General features: G+C 45.1%; 1 protein-coding gene across 1 annotated transcript in view; it reads left to right on the top strand.

Moving 5' to 3' along the window:
* EHD3 (EH domain containing 3) overlaps nucleotides 1–17,719 on the top strand; it is a 29,781-nt gene extending 12,062 nt beyond the window's left edge. The window contains exons 3-6 of the mRNA XM_010199934.2: nucleotides 401–498; nucleotides 13,598–14,010; nucleotides 15,011–15,175; nucleotides 16,579–17,719. Coding sequence (XP_010198236.1) covers nucleotides 401–498; nucleotides 13,598–14,010; nucleotides 15,011–15,175; nucleotides 16,579–17,106 — 1,204 coding nt within the window. The 3' untranslated portion in view covers nucleotides 17,107–17,719. The remainder of the gene's footprint in view (nucleotides 1–400; nucleotides 499–13,597; nucleotides 14,011–15,010; nucleotides 15,176–16,578) is intronic.
* Nucleotides 17,720–18,372: the final 653 nt, after the last annotated feature.

Here is an 18,372-nt window from a genome sequence, read left to right as displayed (position 1 = left end):
CTTAATATCTGAAATACTACAACATTGCTGATGTTTATGGGGTTTTTTAACCAAGTTATTTCAGTTCACTTGAGTTCAGGACTCTGCAGGGGAATTCTTAAATTAATCTGAACAGCAAATTAAAGTATTTGGATTTCCACATTTTTATTAACTATTCACAATTTGGGGGCCACATAAAAAAAACCTGCCATAGGTCATGACTGAAACCCATGTTCCAGAAGCAGCAAAATAGTCAGAGAAAATACTTAGTTCTCATTTATTTTAAATCAACGTTAGCTGCAAGCTCTAATGGAAGACTTTCAAACGAGACCAGAACCTGGCTTGTCCTATGCTGCTTGTGATGTTCAGCACATCATAAATACCTGTTGCTTTGATTTTAAACACATTTGTTTTCACATAGGTTTGTTTGTGCCCAGCTGCCTAATCCTGTGTTAGAGAGCATCAGTGTCATTGATACGCCAGGAATCCTTTCTGGAGAAAAACAGAGAATTAGCAGAGGTAAGTCCTGAGTTTAGTTCTCTTACAAATGACAGTAGTGAAAACCAAAGGGACTACATATGAGTTTTGCCTCAAGTTGTACAAGTTGTAGACAGAAATGCTAGTAGGAGCCTTTCAGAGATGCAGCATGACTTTACCAGTGTCCCTTTGGACTCAATTTGCAATCTGCTTATAGAGACTTTAACTGTTTTCAGGGAAGGTTGCTGACAAGGTCAGCAGTACGGGTGTCACAGTCCAGTATTTCCCAGTGGAACAGATTTCATCAGAAGGAGTCAATGAATACCTATCTGCTTTGCAGAAACACTTGCTTTCAGTGACTTATTGATGAGCCATAGGCAAGATTATCATGGCAGTCAACCTAGTTTCTTTCCAGCTGACCTAGCAGGTTTATTGCACTGTCCAGGCTTCCTATATCTAATGCTGGACTGGCTTTGGCTTAGGAGCCGTTGTCACCAGGTTCCTCATTGCAGTGGGCAGTCTGGAAATATTGGGACACTAAATGGGTCTAATGAATAGCACAGAATCTCTTAGTGAACTTCTGAGTGCATCAGCCTGACCTGATACTTCAAACCTAACATCTGTGGTCACTTTCTCTGTGTAAGGTAATGGTGGCATAGCTCATGTTTCATGCAGGTTCTTCAGGCAAAGCTCATAGCTCTGCATCATTTCATTGGAAGAAAGCCCAGATCAGTAATCCCAGTGTTCAAGTTTGAGAAGATCAGTTATCACTCACGCCACCTATTAACAGTGGTGCAGGCTCTACCCAAGTGCTGATGCCTTTCCTGTATTTCAGTGTCCTGTCCCATAAGATTTCTGATGAGTCATAAAAGTGGGAAAGGCATAACACTCCTTTGCATTGAATTTGTTCTTGAAAACTTCCTTTTCTCTTTGAATTGAGCAGCCACCTCGCACAGAGCCAGGTCTTGTTTGTTTTACTTGGATCTTCCACTATAGGGTCCTTAGCTAAAGAAGCATCAAAACAGCTACGAAGCACAGCTAGAGTTAGTTGAAAACTTGCATTAAGCTTTTTCAATATGGGTCTCTGCACTGCTAGGGGATCACAAATTCTTTCCAGGCAGTCTACAGAAGGTAGCAAGTTGTGCAAGCCTCAGAAGCATCACAAGGTTGAAAAACATGCTGTGCAAGTGTTCCTCCCTTCAGCAGAAATGGACATTAGCAAAAATTACATGATGTAAACATTTTTTTCAGTCAAAAAATGCCACCAAAAGCAACCAGTTCTGTAGTGGAACTATCACAGTGAAGAAAACCTGCTTAGGAGGAAATATTTTTTTTTCCTTAAAAATTCTAGTGAGATTCAAAATGGACCCATTTCAAGTCTCAAAAGAAGTTTTTATAGACCCTTTCCCAAATCTCCTCACCAGTTCAAATCCTGACATATATTGCAAGATTTTCCTATTTTCCTTTTATTTCCATTACCAAAAATATCCTCCTGCAAAACATACTGGCACTTCTTACTCCTCCTTTGGCAAAGTTTCTCTATAAGCCTCCCAGTGGGCCTTGGTGTCCTGTTCCCGCAGCTACTCTGGTATAAATGCCAGCAGTGCCAGAACACACTGATGCACAGCTGTGTGCTTTTGGGAAAGGCACTTGTGCACATTGACCTGAGCCAATAATGCCTCTCCAGACATCTGGGGACAGCTGAGGGAATGTTCCTCATAAGCAGAGAAGGCTAAATGGTAGTCCCAATTCTGTAAGCTTTCGCACGATATACCAATACATTTCTAGGACTGGAGCTCTGTCTCAGTGTGTGGGGAAGTTCTTCCTGGACAACTTTTCTGCCCTTAGTGCAATTAAGTGTGTATTGGCCCTGTGACTGCAGTGTGTGGTCACCTGGCCTTTTTGCCAGGAGGAGAGAAATGTAGATGGAGTACAGCTGCCTCCTGCTCATCCTTACCATCTCAGGAGTTTGCTCTGCTACACCTCCAATTAGACAAGGAGGTTGTCACAACCTGGCTGTCAACTGACTTAATCACAAGACTTAAAGGTACAGAGGAGGTGGGATATCTCTATGCGACCATTTATATGCAGAACAGACCAAAACGGCTCATGTGGGCCATGTCAGATGGGCTTTCAATAGCTACAGGACAAGATCTTCATCTAGTTTAGATCAACATAGCTTTGTTGAAGCTGGCAGAACTCCAGCAATTTCCAGGGGATCCAGTCCTGGGAGCAGAAAGAGTCAAAAAAGGGCTGAGGTGCTTATGTTTAGCAGGGCTGCTGCCAGGCATTGACATGAGCTTATCTCAAGGAAGCTGGTGTTTGAAAAGGAGTGCTCACCTCCAAGCTCCCATGGAAGAGGAATAGGAAAAAATGATGAGGCTGGTGTCTGTGCCACCAAGCTTATGAGCAAGCTACCCTCATTAGCAAGTTGGTTTTGGAGGCAGATAGAGCAGTAATGTTTTTTAGGCAGAAAATAAGATAGTGCTAAAAACTGCTGACACAACAGCATGCACATGCCCTTCAATACCTTTCCAGCCTGCTCAGATTTAATTTGGGAATGAAGCAATACCTGAGGGAGTCTTACACAGGTTGCCCAAGACACATTTTGAAGTTTCTTAACTGCTGGGATCAGGGGAGCTCTTCTTAGCCCTGTTGTTTGTTAGTAGTAGATTTTCAGACCCTTGGACTGAAGTACCTGTGATACAAGGTCAGGGAAGGGATTGGATAGTAAATCAGCTTTCTGTCCTAAATTTGAGAGGAAAAGTAAGGATGCAAAAGATGTGGCAGGCTTTCCCAGCCTACCCATCTCATGAGAACTAGCAGCATTTCTAAAAATAGGAAATTCCTCTCACTGGGAACATCACAAGTCTGTCTCCTTTCCCATTAGACGTCAAGAGCATTAGCTAATCTATACAGTGCCAGCTTAGCAGAATACCGTGATATCAAAGCTTAGCAATCCGTGATGGCCACTTTATACCCCTGAATTTTAAAGCAATAGCTGTTCCTGTTATTGCATCTGTGTTTCAAGGAGCTGGAGCAAGGAAATTTGGTTTAAAGGAACAATTCAGGGGCCAAGAGCAGGTTCTGAAGCGTTTTGTTTGTTTGAACTCAACTCTGAATTAAACTCCCTGCCTTGTTGGTGTTGGAAAGCCCAAGATGACAGCTAACACAGTCCCTTCCCAGCAGGCAGAGAGCACGCAGATGCACCAGCACACCAGTGTCAGTGCTAGCAGCAGGGCTTTGCAAATGAGGAGCCAGCTTTCCTCCAAGGAATGCTGTGTGACGGAGAAACACAGCTCTGCACTGGCTCTCGTCCAGAACACCGCTGCACGACCATAATAACCACCTTCCCCCCAACAGAGCAGCCCGGGGAAACTTTTCAGCAGGAGACCTGCAGGTTTAGGGCTGTCCGGCAGTTGAGGGTGATGCAGTCTGTCAGAGCTCCACATCTCCTTGGCATGCAATGAGATCACCAGCACTGACACAGCTGTTGCTGCTGCTCTCAGGCTCTGGTAAAAAGTATAGCCAGGGAGCTGCCTCCAATGATTTGTCTTGCTGAGCTACTGTGACTCACGCCATCCTTTGAGGTGGGCACCGATGGTGTCAGAGATGGGTAGCCAGACTGCTAGGGTATGCAGGTTTCATTTCCAGGCCTGATGAGAAGCATCATGACCTAAAGCATCCTGCCCTTCACTGCTTCTGTATTACTCTTGCCTGGAGAACAGCCATTTCTCTTCCGGTCTCTTTTTTCCAGCTACTAGGGTATGAATCTACATCCACATGTAAAGAACTAGTCGTTGCATTGCCTTGTCCCTCAGTGTCCTCCATTCTTTTCCTGTTTCCAGCTGAGTGTGAGGCAGCAGCAGGCTGCAGAGGTGCTCATAGAGTAGGAGGTATTTGTACCAAAGCAGCACAGCCTTGGCTACTTTGACAATTTGTTAATAATATGGATACTAATCCATTTGCAAAATGCTGTTCTGGTGTCACATAGTGAGCCCAGGCCATGCTGCTGAGTTAAAAAACATGTGAAAGGGATGACTAGTGAAATAAATGAGGGCAAAGAGGAGGACCACAGGTCAGGTCACATGATACAGCAGAGCCAGGGCAGGAGTTAGGACTTCCTCATAATTCATCATCTTGTGCAGTCTGCCGTGCTAATTGAGCCACCTGGTAACAGCAGCTTGGGTGCTTCGGCAGCAGTGCTGTCCCAGGGGGGCTGGGCCTTACATGCTCTGCTAACCGTCAGTCTCAACCTACATGTGCCCTGAGCTGAGCAAATCCAATTCTGCCAAGTTCAGTGATGCCATGGCCAAGTTGTATTTGGTCCCTGTTTCATGGCAGTACCTCCTGAGCACTTACTTCGTCTTCACCCTGTGTATGTTGCTTCCTCCTTTTATCTTAGCAACGAGCACAAGGTCCTTGCCGGAAGGTAAGGACTGCCTGGCACTGTCATTCTCATAAGCTTTCTTTCCAGTATGCACTCTTCCAGCCTTTTTCCAGCCTTCCACCCAGTTCAATTCTGCTGGCTGCAGTGCAGTCCAGGCTTCCCATAGCCAAGGAAAAAAAAAAGTCCCCCACACTAGCCTTTTTGCGTCTCCTGGGAAGGGAGAATTCCCAAATGACCAGCAGCTTCAGCACCAGGGATATTTAGTCACTCACCAGCCTGACAGCAAGAAGAAAAATGCTAATGGCAACAGTCTTAAGCAGTGCAGAGCTCTTGGACTGTGTCTCAAATAGCCACACTTGGAAGGAAAAGATAAACACCAAGGGAATTGATGTTCTCCCATTTGTTTAGGGTACAATGGCAACAAGAAAATATTTTTTCCAAAGAGTTTTGTCACGTGTTCTAGCAACAGCATTATACACAACTGAAAGCATCCACCCTGAAAGCCTCTAAAAGGGAGGCATTTCAATTATTTGCTATAGTACTCCCCACTGGTGATGTTTGCTTATATTTGGTATTTCACTCCGCCTGGGAGGGTGAAAGTGCACTGGTTGCTTTTGACTTCACATGTCAACTCCATTACTGCAGTGCAGTAGCCTCTTTGCCAACTTGCCTGATTTTATCACAGGCTCACAAACACATACTGTTCTGCTGAAAGGCTCAGCTCCTACAGTCACACGGTTCTGCACTTCCTCTAAGAGCAACACAAAAATGAACAGAAAATCTGCACAGTTCTCCTCCTTTTTACTCCTAGAAATACCTTGATTCTAAGCCACGAGCCTAAGTCCTGACCTGAAAGCAGGATAGAAGCAAAAACTGAAGAAGGTATTTGAAGTTTGGGAAGACCAAACCATGATTTTGCTCAGGGAGAGGGACTGTCTTCATGCTTTGCATTGCAAATACTGATATATTTTGCAGTTCTAAAACTCAGAGAGAAAAGAAAATAACACAAAAGAACAGAGGTGAAGTAGACACAGATGGAAAGGGCTGTGCAAATTTTTGCTTTTTTCACTCCTGTTAACGTACAGCAAGCACTTTGTGTTACTAAACTAGTTTGATTTATTAGAACAGCTGTTTGATTTGTACATTTTATTGTCTTGCACTTCAGAAACATCCTAGATATCCATTTAATCAAGGAAAGATAGTCATGCCCATCAGTATCTCATCAATTTGCATTATTTATGCCTATCGTGTATTCTTTGGGTATCCTGAGTAACAATGGAAAGGGACTGTGTTTCCTGGTCACTGGTAGCAACTACCAGTGACTGATGGCAGTTTCAGGCCAAGTTTTCAAACATGATTTCTTCTTAAACTATGTGTATTGGGAGAACTGAGTGTGTGTGGACACCATAGTAAAAAAAACTTCCTTGGAATTCCAGCTATGCATCAGCACTGCTGTGCACTGACCTCTCTGGAAAGCATATATATGCCGATGCTTTCTGAGGTCTTAAAGCATGTCTAGGAACTGTTTTCAGGATTGGCCCAAGCACGAGGAAACTCTTGGTGCATAAAATGACAGAGATAAACGTGTGACCAGTAGAGGAGATGAGTTCTGCTCTGTATACATAGCAGCTAAACAGGTTGTTATAAGGAAACTTTGCTCTGGACAATGTTGTCTTCAGTTTCACTCCACTTGATTTGAATAAGTCTAGTGAAGTTTCACTCATTTTCCACTAACAGTTTCACTCCACTTGATTTGAATAAGTCTAGTGAAGTTTCACTCATTTTCCACTAATGTTAAATAAGAGTCTTGTCCAGCTCCTGATCTCTTCCCAATCCTGAAACCCTGTAAAAGGCCATATAGACTGCCTCTCTAAGTGCTGGTTCATGTAAATCATAGAATCGTAAATGTTAGTGTTAGAAATCTGACAGCCATCCATCTTTCTGAGAACATAGGCAGATTTGCTGTGCTTGGAATCCTTTTGCCTTTGCTTTGGAAACCTTTAAGTCTCCAAAACATACATAACATTTCCATTGGTTCTTGGTGCTGAGGCAGGGGAGAAATTCAGAACACTGGCTGAAGGATGTAACTCCCAGTGCTATGAATCAGCAGCTCCAGGACAGATTATTTCTTTGAATGTAGGCAGAAGTGATCAGCAAGCTGAGGCCTGCTCTAGAACATTCATAAAAATCTTTTCATCCTGAAGGACTTATGTCTCCTTCCCAGCACACCCACAGATAGACATTAGAGGAATCTTTATTGGAAGGCAGCCACTTCCAGAAAGGGATATGGCAGCTTTTTGCAAAGATGGTTTGGGATGAGCTGCAGTGAGTTCTATCCAATACCTATCCCTCACTTTTCATCTTCCCCTCTATCCACTCCTTGTGGGCATCACCAGCTCCTCACCATAAGAGGAACATGCCCAAAGCACTGTTCTTCCATCCAGTCTCAGCTGTTTCATCCCTCCTACTCTTCCCTAGCACCCTCCTCTCTCCACTGTGCCATCCCTCCCTGGGTCCCACAACAGCCACCGCTCTGCTTCCCACTCACTTTGTCCTCCATGGGATGTGTCACTTCTCCCTCCCTTCCTCTCCTCATTTGCTTCTTCAGACCATTGTGTCGCCTTTTTTCTCTGCTTACAGCCATCTGTCACACATAACACCTGCCCCTCCTGGCACATTCTCCCCCTCCAGTGGGGGCTGTCTGCATGTCTTGCCATGACTTAGTCTTCTTCCCTAGACTTTGAAGGCCTTTTAGGCAGGACATCACTGTGACCAGTTAGACTAAGCCTCCAAACACTCTTGTTCAATTTAAAAATTAAGATCAAGTCATTAGGCATTCTTTTCACCTCCAGGAGTGGCTCTCTGTCTGGGTAGTCAGTGTTCATTGTGGCAACTATCTGATCCTCTGATGCCATCCTTACACATACAGAGCCCTTCTATCAGTTGACAAATAGAGATACAGCCATAAATCTCTGTCCTACCAAGGACTGCGATCCAGTTTAATGTCTGGATAACACCAGCTAGGAGGACGAGAAGGGACCTTCCAGTGACTAAAATTCAGGAGGAAAGAGGTGAAGTGCTAAAAGCAGTAGCACAATTTAAAGCAATAGTGACAGCAAGCTGTGAGATATCTAGTGCAAGGCAGCAGCTTTGGGTTCTTCAGTAGTTCTTGACCTTACTACTCCCATTCAATCCTACCTGCACTCCACTGCCACAGGGGCTGTGGCCATGGTACCACAAGACAAGACACCCAATAGTGTGCTTACTATCAGGCAAACAAACCAACCCAGTCCTGCATAGTGAGAAATGCTGAACCAATACATGTGCACTCATTGCAGGTTTAAATTGTCTTTAAAATGTTACAGCCAGGCAGATTTTCTGCTGGGTCAGGTATCATCCATCTTCCCACAGTCAGCAAGACTGCATCATCCCTGGTCTGACTTGACAGAAATCTAATTGCATAATCCTACCAGATCTGAGGGAAACACACGCTGCTGGGTATTCCAATACTGCACAGACAAGTATTCATTAAGCCAGCCTGCCTTATGGAGTCTTAGTTGCAGGGTGTCTGCAAGAAGATCATTTTCTCTGTAGGCTGAACGCACTGACAGTCCCGCTGACTCGTCAGCTTTGTGTTAAATCTGTTGAGTCTTTTTCACACTGTCAGAAGGAAATCTGTCCCACGAAAAACATCTGATAGCAGAAAATTCTTATCGTGTTCATCTCGTCCTCCTAGTACTGCATGGCTGGGATTCAGTTTTCTGTCCATGTTCACCTTATCTGGAGGTTGTGAAAGGAGCTGCATCAGTGATATTAGAGAATGTTTAAATATGCATCATGTTTTTGAAAAGAAACATGAGCACAACTACAAACAGAAATGACTGAACAGAAAATTCTCCCTTTTACATTTCTGTCTGTACATCCCTGTAATAATGGGTTTGCCTGTATGCAGCCTTGGCAAGCAGATGGCTTCCCAAATGCCCTGTCACTTCGCTGTAAAACTGTGCTATGTTCCATGGATAGCTTCGCCCATCACTGAAACGCTGCCAACTCAGAGATAGTAACTGGCAGCTTTTGTGAGAGGCCTTAGCAACACCCAACAACTCTAACTGAGGATGTAAAGAGATGTAACGCATTTGCAGTGGCATGAGCGAGGGGATGCTTCCAAAGCTCCTAATTTGACTGTAGATCAAGATCAGTTCTTGGTCTAAGCTCACACACTAATAAACTGCCAGAAGAAAGAGTCAGGCCCTATGCATCTCTGAAATAAAAAAGAGCAGAAAATCGAAGTGAGCATATAACGCTTAGATTTAGTTATAGGATGAGCTTCGTATGTTTTCAGGTGTTGAGCACCTCCAGCTCTGGCAGGAGTCAGGCAAAATGTGCTATTGAAGAGTCCTCTGAGAATAAGATCTCTGAACTAAACATGAAAATATGAATTTAAGACCTTATTTTGAAACATTTTATTAATAGCTTGCCCTTAGAGTTTTACACTCTCACCCTGCTACCCAAATGTTTTAGTAACAGTCTACTCTTTCATATCCTTAAAGCAGAACTAAATATCAACCCTATGAATCACCTATGTAGCAATTCTCTAGGCATTTGTCTGGGTGACCAAATGCTTCCACAGACAGTGACTCCAAGTAGATAGCTGTAAACAGAGGTCTGTCCCATCTGCCTTTTCCACGTCATGCTTACATGTTAAGAAACAACATCATACTCAGTAATTTTCCTCTCTTTCCTTCAAAAAGTGTCCTGACACTTCAAAATATATACACTTACACCTTGGTTTTCCTGCCAAGTACCTCCATACAGGAGAATGCGGGTGTGATGGGCACTTGTTAGAACGGCACACAAAGAGAGAGGTTTCTTGCTTAGCTGGGCACCAACAGGAGAAGTCTCACACGCTCTCTGAGCTCCAAAGCAAGCGGGACATGCAAGAGGAGTGTGTGGGTTGGGCTTTTGTCCCAGCATGGGATGCTGATGAATCCATGCTGTCGTGAGTGCTGTGAAACATCACCAACTGTTACTTCCCAGGGCTTTGTTCTCTCTTTCATGGAGAGACGCAGGACAGCTGTCAGGAGAATATCTCCCAAGATGCAAAGTAGCTGGGAAAGAAAGTCCACTGATCAATCTAGACATTTAATGAAGTCCACAGGGATAGTCAAGACTCACTATATGATACTGTAGCAGCTGTGAACATATGAAAGGTCTGAACAGGTAGTAATCCCCTTTTTTTGTTGAGCAGAACAACAATCTTATTTGTGAGTAGGAAAGAGAGACTCACAGAAAGAGAAGTACTACTGTGGGTCAAGACTTGATATGTCATAAGTGATAAAAATCAACAGAGCTAAACACCTAAAGATAACTTCTGTACAAACCCTGAGATACAGGCAGACCGAAGGGCTAAAGTCAGTCTCTCAAGTGCTTAGCTAACATCAAAACCACAAGACCACCTTTTTATGCCCTCCCCCTGTTTGTTTTTTCATTTTCAAATAATCGGTTCAAATTTTACTGAATCGCTCTTAAGATGGGCTGCATGTCAGGTGCAGACACTTTCTCCACTTCATCCCAGCCCCTGTTAACACAAAAGAGAGAGCTTAACAGTAGTTTTTTCTCTGCTGTCAGAGGGAGACCATCCACATGATCTGTGACAGGACATCGCTTTAGCATTAAAGGTGCCCTAGAGAGCATGACTATTTCATCTTGATCCACCCAAGAAAAAGGCTGGAAACGGCAGTCATGGTGCAAATCAAGCACACCAGCTTGACAAGAAAGCATCCCAGTCGATGAGAGTTGATGAGATTAAATGCACAAACATCTCCAAACAAAGTTGCTCTGACTCATTCCTTCCGTAGTGAAAAAGCAAGCTGTGTAGCTCTGCGTATGAACAATAAACTCTTCTGCTATGCTAGAGGATTCGCAGGGCAGCCCAGGCAGGACTGAACATTAGGTGTGAGGGTGCATGCTACTTTTAGCAAAGTCTGGGAGAGATGTCGCCTTTTGCAAAGTCATTGATCTGCTTGCAAAGGGACAGCTTACAGCCTGAACCTAGTCTGCGTGAAATGTGGTGTTGGCAGTGACTTGGTCTCACTGCCAGTTCTTCCTAGCACAATTTGGGAAGGAGGCAGCACTCAGTGCTTTGCAGCAGCTGTGCCATTAGGCCTGGGGGCTTCTTACAGTGAGAATACCTAAGGTGAAAATGGCTGTTAATATCTGAAAGCAAGCAGGACTGAGGTTTTTTTCAATTGTAAGAGGATCAGACTTGGGCTGGACAAAAGTCTCTCCCTTCCATCTATGATTTCTGTAGATCCCATGGAAAAGAACAGAGCAAGCTGTCCACATCCAAGAGCATTCCTTTCCCAACCTCCTTTTTTCATGTGAACTATAATCAACTGAAGCAAAATACCACCCAGTAACAGTACTTTGCAGTTATGTAGCTGAAGGGAAAGTTCACTCAGGCTTTACACCTGACTCGAGAACCAGGATTTCACTCCAGTTTGCTTAGTCACAAGGGAGAAAAGGTCAGTGGCGAATAAATCGCCTCTAGGTTTTGGAGATGATAGAAAGAAAAAAATGTGTGTGGGGGAGAAGAGAGCACTGAACTAATTATCATACATTTATTCATGAAAGCCAAGATTAAAATAGTACATTGAAGGGTTTGGATGCAAATAGCATATGCTCTCTCCTAACAGCGTGCAGCACTCCGGCAACACAGATAACCCCAAACATTTCACAGCCTGACAGAGCAGAGGGAAAGCACCAGTCTCTCTGTGAGCTAGGAAGGAAGGTCATTTTGTTGCTGTCATTACTGTTGTTTTCAGAACATCTCCACACATACTATTTCTCGTGTCCTATATCGCTTAGAGCTGGACCCAGGTAACACTGTGCATCCGTTATCCTTACTTCTGAGGCGTCTGAAATTTGAACACAGTCTTGGCCCCTGGAGTCCACCTCTTGTGTTCACAGCAGTGCTGTCTTATAAGCATCAAGTACTTAGCAAAGTAAACACCAATCATTTTGCTTTGTGCACATGCAGCAGGTATGGCAGGATGCTTACTCAGGTAAGGCAGGTTATTTGCATCCTGAGTTTTTAATTGGATGGAACAAAGGTAATCTTGCCCAACCAGACAAGACCTAGGAATTATTAAGCAGTAGAGATACACATCTAAGACAAGTCTGAGTGCAAGTATCACAATTATCCAGTCTTCTACAGCCTTTGTAAGCTATGCTGATGGTTTAATTCATAGACTTCTCTTGTTGCCACATGCAAGACTTCCACAGTAGCTATTTGAATATAGCAGCTTCCCCATGATACGCATTTGAATGAAGCATCTTGTCTTGGTTTTGCCCAGCCAGCAATGAAACACCACAACAGTCTCTCACCCAGTGCCCCCCATCTACCCCTACCCTTGTTAGCAAGATGGGAGGAAGAAAAGATAAGCAAGGTTGTTGTGGATTGAGACAAGGGTAGGGAGAGCTTGCAGCCAATTATGGTTCCGGGCAAAACAGACTCCAGTACTCAGAGAGGAAAGTAGGAAAGTTTATTCTACAAGAAATAGAACAGAACAAAAAGCAAAAAGGGAGCAGGCTGATGAGAAAACTACAACCAGCACTTTAAGATCTCATAATGAGAGATCTTGATGAGGAAGACTCCTGGCATTCTTCCCCTGCTCTGATACAAGGTTCCTCCCCTGGGACACAACCTCCTCTGGGCATAGTCACTGTCCCTGATTCAGGGTCTTTAGCAAAGCGAGTCGCTGCCCCTGATGCAGGGTCTTTAACAAAATGCAAGCAAATCTCTGCTTCACCAGTCCTCTCTGTAGAATGCAGGGGAGTCTCTGCTCCAGCACACCTCCTCCTCTCTTTCCTCACTGACCTTGCAGTCCACTTGGTTGCTTCTCTGTCTCTTCCAACTCCTTGCACCACCACCAGATGGAAAAGAAGGAAGGACAGAACAAGAAAGAACAAGAAGAACCCTTCTCTTCTGACTTCTTACAAAGTGATTGTTGAGGCTAATTGGCTCAGCCCCAGAAGTGGGTCTGGCTCAGAGCTGGGGAGAGTTTTGAGCAACCTCTTATAGGAGCCATCTTTACAGCCCCTTCCCCCTTACCAGAAGCAGCTCCATGTCAAACTGTGACACATCTGTAGCATAAGTTCAAGATTTCTTTGGGTGATCTCTTAATGTGGAGGAGAGCTATCCTTAACTGTGTGCATCTTGGATGTTTCAGTGTGAAGGACAGGGCTTCATATCTGCCTTCTTTGGTACAAGGAATGATGTTCTGTGTTTCCTTTATGAAGAGAAGACTAAGGGGGGACCTCATCAAGACCTATAAGTACCTGACGGGTAGATGTCAGAAGGATGGAGCAATACATTTCTCTGTAGTGTCCAGTGGCAGGACAAGGAGTAACAGACACAAACTGGAACACAAAAAATTCCATTTAAACATGAGGAAAAACTGTGGGAGTGAGGGAGCCCTGGCACAGGCTGCCCAGTGAGGGTGTGGAGGTTTTCAAACCCATCTGGACATGTTCTTGTGCGACCTCATGTAGATGAATCTGCTTTAGCAGGGGATCAGACTGGATGATCTCTAGAGGTCCTTTCAAACCTCTGTCATTCTGTGAAGGTACTTGATCTACTAAGGAAGCTTCGCCTTTGCAAGCTTACCCTTGAATGGCATAGGTCAGGTACAGCAAGTAGGCTTCTGGGCTCCCAATATGTGCATCTCTGTTTTCCTCCACCTCTTGCAGGTTATGACTTTGCTGCTGTATTGGAGTGGTTTGCAGAGAGGGTTGACCGCATCATTCTCCTTTTTGATGCGCACAAGCTGGACATCTCAGATGAATTCTCCGAGGTCATCAAGGCTCTGAAGAACCATGAGGACAAGATGAGGGTTGTTCTCAACAAGGCTGACCAGATAGAGACTCAACAGCTGATGCGGGTGTACGGTGCCCTCATGTGGTCCTTGGGAAAGATAGTCAACACTCCCGAGGTCATCAGGGTCTACATTGGCTCCTTCTGGTCCCACCCGCTGCTCATCCCCGACAACCGCAAACTGTTTGAGGCGGAGGAGCAGGACCTGTTCCGGGACATCCAGAGCCTGCCTCGTAATGCTGCCCTCAGGAAGCTCAACGACCTCATCAAGCGAGCGCGGCTGGCCAAGGTAGGTGCTGGCACAGAACCCCACAGGCATCTCTTCGGGCTTTCTCTGGCACGCAGCCTATGGGGAAGTGGTTTTGGCCAAATGGGCTTGCAGAGCTGGTGGATCCTCCCTCTTTTTCCATCCCATTTCACTCAAACCCACCATATTAGTCCTGTGCATTTTGAGGGAGAAATGCTCTTCCTTTGCTGGGTGCATCAGTCACGACAGGCCAGGGTGAGGAAGACAACCACAGGTTGAAGTAGGTAACACTCACAGGGGTCTGGAAAACGGTTCCTTTATGGTAGAAACATGAGAATTAGGACCAATTCAGTATGTCAGTCACCCACCAAGAGAACTGGTAATCTCTAGGTCTTTTGCCTTAAATTTTCTTGGTCAGGAGAGATACCTGGCTTAAATGGATGCTGAGGAGATGGAGGCCCACAAGAATGGCAAATAAGCCTGCCATATATCTGAATATTTGAAATGAGCTGAATGAAGCCCCTCAGAATACACAGAGGAACCCCATATCAATTGAGAAGAGAGATCCCTAAAAAAAGGTTTCAGTGCAAGAGAAAGCACTTGGTCCAGCACTCAAAAAAGAAAAGCCAGAATGTCATGTAAGTTAAGAACTTGTACTGAAAATTTGAACAAAGTCTAGAGATCTCCAAAAGCTGTCTGTTTGGTTGGACTGGAAAGGGACTATTCCCTAGAAGGCCAGGCCCATTGGAAGAAAAAAACCCCACACCAACCCAACCACGACTCTCTCCAGGAAGTGCATATGAATGTTACCATCTGTATGCCCAGGACTCATACACTGCTCTTCATCTTGTCTCAGCACAGCTGAGCAGCACGTGGCATTGGAGGAATCACTGGGAGGTACAGGCAAGCTGAGGAGTTGAGCTTGCTCTTCAGGGTGGGACAAGCTGGGGTTGAGTCTTAGGCACAGATTATGCTGGGGTGAATTTCCTGATGTGCCTTTGACACTTATCTTCTTTATTCCATATCGTTTAATGCCCTTCAGGTCCATGCTTACATCATCAGTTCCTTAAAGAAGGAAATGCCCTCAGTGTTTGGGAAGGACAATAAAAAGAAAGAGCTTGTTAACAACTTGGGAGAGATTTATGCCCGGATCGAACGAGAGCATCAGATCTCACCAGGAGACTTCCCTAACCTGAGAAAGATGCAGGTAAGCAGTGGCATCTTGGACAGAGCACCAAACATACAAGGAAAGAACATTGGCATAACCACAGGGAACATGACAGAAGCCACGTAGACCTCAATTGTTGCTTATGGGAGAGGCCTGTTGTAACGTTGAAATGGGCCTTGAAATACGTGCAGGCTATATTTGGGCATGAACATTTCTTGAACACAGAGCTCATGTGAAGCTACAGCTGCCTTCCTTTCTCAAGTCTTTGCCTGACAGTTCATGGCAAATTACTTCTTCTATTTTTCTTTGATTCCAGGTTCCATTTACAAATTTTTCAGGCCTAAGAGTGCTGCTAATTTATATTAAAAGGAAAGCTACGTGCTGAAAAGTCTACACGTGCCCCCAGCCTCAGAAGCTGTATTTTTTTAATCTCCTACTTCACCCTGTTTCTATAAAGCCCCTTTTCTGTTTTAAGCAGAGAAGCAGGTTTTCTGTTCTGCAGAGCTGAGACCTGACCCAGCATTCATGTAAGTCAAACACTTCAAAGGACCTTGGATCAGAGCCTTATATTGTATATTCAAACAATGCTGGATGCAGCTACATTGCTGCATGGCTCCACTCCAAGCAGAAACCTGTTCTGAGTTGCTAGCTGTTGAAGTCATTACTAGCTCCCTATGGAAAACACAGCATCTGCTCTGGTTTTTTTTTAGAAGTATATTTTCCATAAGTTCTCGAGAGTCAGATCTATGGAGCATATCCAAGAGAAGATCCCATTCACTGCTTGTTAAAAATGTGTGTTTAAAAATAACTATACCAACCCAATAGAAGTTAACAGAGTGGATTTAATGAGTAGAGGGTGAAGGATAAAGCTGCAGGTCATTTTGCAATAAAAATTGAAGAAGAGAGTTATCTGTAAGGCCTGCACAAAACGGTTTTGTTTAGCTGTAATGATTACAGGAACTGAGCTGTGTTCTAAAGATACGCTCTCCTCTTTGCAGACGTGCTGCTGTCTTTACAGCATCTGAAAGATGCACTGTAGGATGAGCAAAATAGTCTTTTGCCAGAGTGGTGTCTCCTTCCCAGAGTGCAGAGGGGGCGGGAATGCAGAGCATTGGCTGGAGGATGTAACAAGAGCTGCACAACCAGTTTACCTTGAACAATTTGGTCTTAAAGGAGATTGCATCTGTGTGTAGCTTGGAAAGGAGAAGACTCATTTGATCTTCTGGGCCTTTAAACCGCTTTCCTTCCTTGTACCACCTAGCCCTTCTTTGTAAGCTGGGAACATAATTTTTGCTGAGGAGCAAGGCAGGCAGGGGCAAATTCTGAGCTCCCCACTCCTCCCGCTCTGCAGCAACAGTCTGAGCCAAACCACAGCCACTCCACTGTTAGTGCCCTGTGTATGGCCACATCGCTCACCCCCTACCGTATTGTCCCGCTTTCAGGATCAGTTGCAAGCCCAGGATTTCAGCAAGTTCCAGCCTCTGAAGAGCAAGCTGCTGGAGACCGTGGAAGACATGCTGGCCAACGACATCGCCCAGCTCATGGTGCTCGTGCGCCAGGAGGAGTCGCAGCGGCCCACACAGATGGTGAAGGGAGGAGCCTTTGAGGGCACCCTGCACGGCCCCTTCGGCCACGGCTACGGTGAGGGCGCCGGCGAAGGCATCGACGACGCCGAGTGGGTGGTGGCCAGGGACAAGCCCATGTACGACGAGATCTTCTACACACTCTCACCTGTCGACGGTAAAATAACTGGTGCCAACGCCAAGAAAGAGATGGTAAGGTCTAAGCTGCCCAACACGGTGCTGGGCAAGATCTGGAAACTGGCTGACATCGACAAAGATGGCATGCTGGATGATGAGGAGTTTGCCTTGGCAAATCATCTCATTAAAGTCAAGTTGGAGGGGCACGAGCTGCCAAACGAGCTCCCGTCCCATCTCCTCCCACCATCCAAAAGGAAAGTAACAGAATGAGAGGAAGGTTACAGGGGAGAGGGAAAGGGAAGGGGAGAAAGAGATCTAGAAAAACATGTTTACTTAAATTATACCTTTAGATGTGAGATCACCTCTGGATTTATACCTATTTTGCTGTATGAACAAAAAAACCCTAAAGCAGAACAAAGAGTCCAATCCTTCTTCATGATAATACGCAATTAACTCTTCCAGCATAACATCCCTGCTTTCTAATGCGTAGTCTGTAAGTATGAAGGTAAAGATGTTGAGACTAGGAGAATAAGTGGAAGTAGAAGGAAAACTGAAGTGGGATGCATTTCTTGAGAGTGGAATAGGCACTAATAGAAACCTGCTTACTGTCAGTATCACTCCTGAGCTTTGGCTGTACCTTCTGCTGTTTATTGGGTCTCACAAACTTCAGGAGACTGAGATCTTGATACTGAAGAGGAAGCCACAAGGTCTCCCAGCTATTGGCCAAACTAAAGAGCACTTCCTAATTTTACGTAAGCCCACGCTAAAATACTAGATACTAAACCCCAGGGTTAAGAATTTTAGGAACCTCGACTCACTGTTAAATGCAAATTTTACAGCCATTTCCCTGTCCTTAAACGTATAAATAAAATCTGAAACAGCACTGAACTGGGCAGTTGGAGTTCCTCATTGTTTGCTGTGGGACAGGCACAGAGAATTCCCAGTTGCCTCTACCTCTCATTCAACACCCAAGGGAGATTTGTTCTGCAGGCATGGCCAAGAGAACCTCCCCATCAAGGGGAGCAGGAGGAGGGGGCACTAGAGGCAGACACCGGCTGGGTTGGGAGGGAGGAACACCACTCCTGGGCTCACTGAACCTTTCATAGCCCGTGGATAATGTTGTCTCCTTGAGCAGTGGTGGTGGTGATCATGCACATTGAGAACTACAAGGTCCCATTCTGAGTGTGACAGGAACCCTGCACTGTTGAGTAGATGGTCCATCATAAGGGCAGAGATCCCAGTGGGGCAGTGGGCTGAGCTTGCTCTACTGCCTGTGCCCCCACAATTATAGCTGTCAACAGCCTTCACTTACACTCCTCCTCCCTGCACAGGAATGCTTGATCCCACCCAGAACCCCTACCCTGAGCCAAGAGACCTTCCCTCTCTTTCATGCTCTATGAAATTTTTGTTTTCAAGACCTGATTTTGGCAGAAGTCCCTCAATTTCCTCCTTTGCTTCCCAAACACACATGTACACACAGGCACTCTTCTGGTCTTTGTTGTTGCTTTGGAGCAGCGTGTTGTTCCAATTCCTGTT

This window comes from Colius striatus, chromosome 2 (genome assembly GCF_028858725.1).
Source record: "Colius striatus isolate bColStr4 chromosome 2, bColStr4.1.hap1, whole genome shotgun sequence".
Classification (NCBI taxonomy): Eukaryota; Metazoa; Chordata; class Aves; order Coliiformes; family Coliidae; genus Colius; species Colius striatus.
Note: the sequence above shows the minus strand (reverse complement) of the source record. Positions and strands in the feature narration are given on the sequence as shown.